At 29.3% G+C, this 5,640-nt stretch overlaps 1 protein-coding gene across 1 annotated transcript in view; it reads left to right on the forward strand.

Moving 5' to 3' along the window:
• The window catches only part of LOC111642300 (transmembrane protein 245-like), a gene marked incomplete at its 5' end in the record, with an annotated part of 67,921 nt that overhangs the window by 15,561 nt on the left and 46,720 nt on the right, over positions 1-5,640 (forward strand). The window contains one exon of the mRNA XM_023388634.1: positions 2,680-2,913. Within this exon, the coding sequence (XP_023244402.1) occupies positions 2,680-2,913 (234 nt within the window). The remainder of the gene's footprint in view (positions 1-2,679; positions 2,914-5,640) is intronic.

Consider the following 5,640-nt stretch of genomic DNA (forward strand, 5'->3'; position numbering starts at 1 on the left):
TATTTACAGTGAGGTATAGGGTTAGGTTCTACATAAGTGAAAAATAAGCTAATAATTTTGTTTATTAATACAATATAATACAAAATACATATAAATTTTTAATTTTTAAAATGTATTTTATCATAAAATAAAGTAAAATGTTTTTATTTAAAAATTTTAGTTTCGAATTTCTTAAATTTTTCGGAAAAAAGTATCCATCTTTAATTGTTTACATTTTTGATTTCTTTCATTAAGAATTTCGGAATATGGTCGAATATGATGCTCCTTTTTACATTTGCACTTCGCTCCCAACATTGTCTAACTCACAAACTTCATCCATCAAACTTTCCTTAGTTGAAAGGATACGTTAACCCGACGTAGAGCTACAGACGAGCGAAGACACTGTTTAGTCATCCACTGGTCGCCATAGCGCGTATATAAGGTCAGTTTGAGCGGGAAAATTCAAGGTGGCTAAGGAGAGATAAATATCGTCTGGCCAACGTGAAGTAGATTTGTCTTACTAACGATAATTTGTGATCGCTGGAAGTGCTATTGTGTCGTAAAGTGTTTTCTTGAATGAATTGATATGGGATACATTCATTGGCGCTATGGATTCGGACTATTAAGTTTAACATCTTGACTCGTGGGTACTGTACCTAAACATTTAGTATTTTAATATTAATTTAATGCAAATGTATACATACCCAATAATATTAAACAGAAAAAATAAATATATTTAATAAAAATCTTTATTTTAACGAATGTACAATGTCGCGGCTCGGTAAATACGTCAACACTGAAATGAAAATCAGTCTAGCATAGGGAAAATCGGGGAATTACACCTCAAAACGGCGAATTACGCAGCGGCGTAAATTGAACCGGCGTAAACCGAGGGCTACCTGTATTTTAAAAAACTTAATAGCAATTTTATGCCTGAAACTTTTATATCTTTCTATCTGCTATTATGTTATTTTACAAGGGATTTTATATTGGACATTTGTCTGCTATTGTTGCCTGTTCAACCTGGACAATTTACAACTTCTTAATCAAAACCATATTTGCAGAAACTTTGATTACCTTCTATTTGCAATACTGTTTCTGTGCATGAAACTTGGATATTTTTAGTTAATCATACTTTTTAGAAGATTTTTACAAGTCACAATATTGCACATGTCAAAACACAAAATATTATTTCTAATTCTAAAAGAAACAGTTCTCTTATTTTCATATTTCAACAGGAAATTTTGGAAAGCTTTACTGAATGATTATTAGTTGTGAACAAATTTTTTTTTAATAATTACTTCATTTAAAATTTTAATNTAAATGTATAACACTTACCCCATGGGGGGAATTTTTCGAAAAATCCCTTTTTAGTGTACATTCTGTTGACATACCTATTAAAACGCAATCAAAAATGCAAAAAACTGCATCTAAAATAGTATAATAGAAGCCAAGTTCTTCACGGTAAGCCTTAATCCTAACCATCTCCCCCTGGTGGGGGAATTTCGACATGTATATTATATAAAAACATGTGCGTATTCGAATGCAACATTGTGTCAAAATTTCAAAGGAATTGGTAGGAACAAACAAACATTACATTTTTATTTATATACAGTAGATAGATAGATGATCTACTTTACTTCATATGAACCTCACAGAAAAGCAAACTTAGGTTGTCATACTCGCAGAGTTAGTGCCATCTGTTGGACATAAAAGCTTTAATCCTAGATGATATCTTTTAATTTATATGAATGTTTAACGGAATAATATACAGCCTATGTCCACCCCAAAGTTCCATTCTAAATATTGGTGAAAGAATTTTTGAAATTGGATGAGTAGTTTCGGAGATTACCCGCTACATCCAAACTTATTTACAAACATTACCTTTTTATAATATTAGTATAGATATGTATAAGAGAGAGATTTCCCTGTAACAGGGAAATCTCTCTCTTTTGCTAATAAATTTGAATTGAATAATTATTAATTTTAATACGAGATGGCGTCTAACGCCTCATTCTAGTGTCAAATTCATTTCTAATTTATGATCATTATATACAAATTTAGCCTGATCATTTATGGCAGTTGTGGGTGTATACTATTTTTAATGTAAATATTTTTCTGATCTGTATCATTTTTTTAGCATTTAAATATTTTTGTTAGTAACTGTAGTTTACGTTTTGTTATATCTTACATATTTTTTAACATTTTACATAAACTTTGCATAATTGGACCAGAGTATTCTAGTGCTGATATGTATCAATTAACCAGAAGCTACTGTAATTGTAATTCTATAATCCAAAAAGATTCAACTATTTTTAGTTAATGATTACAAAATTTGATTACAAGGTCCTGAAGAAGTAGCCAAGGCACTTTTTAATATAATTTTTATTGGTTTTAGCACCATTATTTTAGTGTATTGCTATACAAATTTCATAGTATATTTAACAAGTTTAGATATGCACAAAGTGATCCATAAGACCTTATTGAAGGTGTATTTTATAATATAATGTATACAAATTTTACAATATGCATTATTAAATTTATAATATAAACAGATTATTCATTGCATAATATTACATTTTTTCCTATACATAGGATTTTTTTTTCTAATATTCATCTATGTAAAAAAAATTATGATGATATTTAGTTAATCTCTTATAATAAATTAAATTTGTTTTCATATTAGCTTTGTTTTTATAGTTGAAAAGACTTATTGATGAAAAAGATGAAGTAAGAGCTGCGGCATTAGAAAAGCAGATCTTGGAAGTATGGGACAGAGTTTATCATCTTTGGGTTTCTCGAAATGTTAGTGGACCAGTATTTGACACTCATCATCAAAGTGCATCATTTGATAATCTCATTGATGGTTTAAAAACTTTAAATATTGGATTGTTGGTTAATTTCGTTAAAGAAAATATTGGAACATTTATGAAGGTATGTTTCTTTAATAAACAGGTAATATAAAATTTACAAATGCTAAATTAATAAATAGTTTGACATATTAGGAGCTTTAATTTTCTGTTTTGGAAAAATTTTAAATTAAAATTTTTTTGTCTCAAATTAGAAATTATTAAAAGTATTGCAGCATTTAAGACTTTTGATTGTTTTTAATTCTGGAGCATGAATCATAAATTAATATTATTTTGCCATATCATTGGTAAGAAATTATTTAAACATATTATGAAAATGATCTACAAAGCCATGTTCTATGCAGGACACAATATATACTGATTAAACACAATCTGAAACATACTTAACTAGTGATTAAAACAAGAGGAATAATTATTGATTAAAATTAAATGGATTGGCTAAAATTCAAAACAAACAAATATTAATTAATAGATATTTTTGGTTTGAAAATTGGTTCTGCTGTTCATATTTGTACTTGAAAATAATTTAACATAAAAATTTAGTTTAAGATTAAAATTGAACACCAAGTCTATCAGAGAACAGTCATAATTTATTCACTTTCACTGCTTCAGAATACAGGTTTTGACAACTGATCTTTCTTTTTAATTAAGCTGCTTTGATGACCAAATTTTTAAAAATTTCCTTTAAAAACAATGAAAAAATATCTAACTAAAAATGTAAATACTTAAATCAGAGCACTTTTTTTAAACACAATTTTTAAAGGAAATTTAAAAAATATTTGCAATCAAACCAGCCTGCAATGAATTGTAAGCCATCAAAAGCTGTATTTTAGAACAGTAAAAGTGAATAAGTGGTGACTTGACCATTCTTAGACAGACTTAATCTTTAATTTTAATTATCATCTGGTAAAAATTTTTTAACGATAAAAGTCAGCATCAATTTATCAATGAGTGAAGTATATATACATCATAAAAATCAACAAAACAATATTTTTTAAAATAAATACTTTTTTTTTTATTTGTAATAAGTGTTATTTTAAATAGGGCTGGATGGTTGAGGCAGCAAAGGTGTCAGCCTAAAGATCAAATAGTTTAAGAATATTCTTGAAGTATTTGATCTGAGATAACACATTGATGTTTCCAAAAAATATTTAATCTAGAATAAAATTCATGACTTCTTAAAAAGCTTTAGTAATGTTATGGGTTTTTTTTTTCTTTCTTCTTATATGTGGAGACATCTGATTCAAAGATGATGAGAAATATGTATACTAATCTCAAAAGAATCATTAAAAAGTATTTAAGAGACTACAATTAGAGTAAACACCAAATGGCTAATAACTTTATTATTTATTCTAATCTTACCTTATTGGAACTTTAATTATACAGTGGTGCCTCATATAACGTACTTATTCCGTTCCAGGTGAACATCCGTTAAGTGAAAAGTCTGTTATTCAAAGCACATTTTCCCATAGAAATACATGTTAAAACATAATTCGTTCTGCAGCATAAAATAACTGTACTATACCATAAAAAAAATGAAAATGGAGCAGTCACCAATTATTCCGGGTAGTCAGATGTTCTGAAGAGGAGGTGGAGGAACACTTTATTCACACATTCATACAGATACAGACTTTTTTACACATTGCAGCAGGTCTCTTTTAATTGTTTTTTAATCTGAGTAAGAGTCAGGAGAGGCTACTGGGGCTTGCAGGGTCAACTCCTCTTGTTCCATCCTTTGTTTTTTGGCAGCTTGCTTCTTGAAAAGCATGTCCAAGGTGGTCTGTTTCTCTCTCTTCTTCAACACCTGTCGGAAATGACGGGCAAGAGTGTCATTGTAGAGATCATTAATCCTGTTGGCCTCAACTGTGTTTGGATAATGAGTGTTGGTAAACTCCTGAACCTCTCTCCGTTTGACAAGGAAGTTTTTGTCAACTTTCACTCCTTCTGATGATGTCTTGCTTTGTTTCAATTGAAATCACCTTTCTGCTTTTTAGAAGCCATGATTTGCACAACACTTGAATAAATGTAAATACCCTGCACTGAGGTGAGGTACTGTACGTAATAAGGGAGCAAGCCGAATCTCAACAGGAGCTCTGTACTTCAGATATACTAATAATATATTGTAATGATACTAATATATTATAAAAATAGCAGATTGTCATTGGCAACGGCAAAAAAGTGGAAACATCATTCGTACTTGTTTGTAGAAAGTCCATTGTTCGCCTAACATAACTGCCGAACGAAAAGTCCATTGTTTGCAGCCAGTCCGTTCTTCGAGTCACGTAACGGCCAAACAGATAGTCCGTTGTTCGCAACGTCCGTTATTCGAGGCGTACGTTATACGAGGCACCACTGTATATAATTTATATAACTTTCTGTAAAATCATTAACTAAAAATTTCTCTGATGAAATTTAATATTACAATCAAATTGCATAGAACATACAAATGAATTTAAGGATTTATTGATAGGTATTTAATCCAGCCCATAGTCATAGTATATCTTAGATGTATTATTCAAAGATAATTAAATGTAATATTCTTTATTATATTAAAAAATTTTATTTTTTACATTTCTTTGTGCAAATATGTTTTGTTTTTTATATTGATCAATATACAGGTAGCCCTCGGTTTACGCCGCAGTTCCGTTCCTACAAAAGCCGGCGCAAATCGAATCGGCATAAAACGAACCCGTATTTACAGTGAAGTATAGGGTTAGGTTCTACATAAGTGAAAAATAAGCTAATAATTTTGTTTATTAATACAATATAATACAAAATACATATAAATTTT

The sequence above is a fragment of the Centruroides sculpturatus genome, unplaced genomic scaffold, assembly GCF_000671375.1.
Source record: "Centruroides sculpturatus isolate CEXI.00-Female unplaced genomic scaffold, Cexi_2.0 scaffold1480, whole genome shotgun sequence".
Taxonomy (NCBI): Eukaryota; Metazoa; Arthropoda; class Arachnida; order Scorpiones; family Buthidae; genus Centruroides; species Centruroides sculpturatus.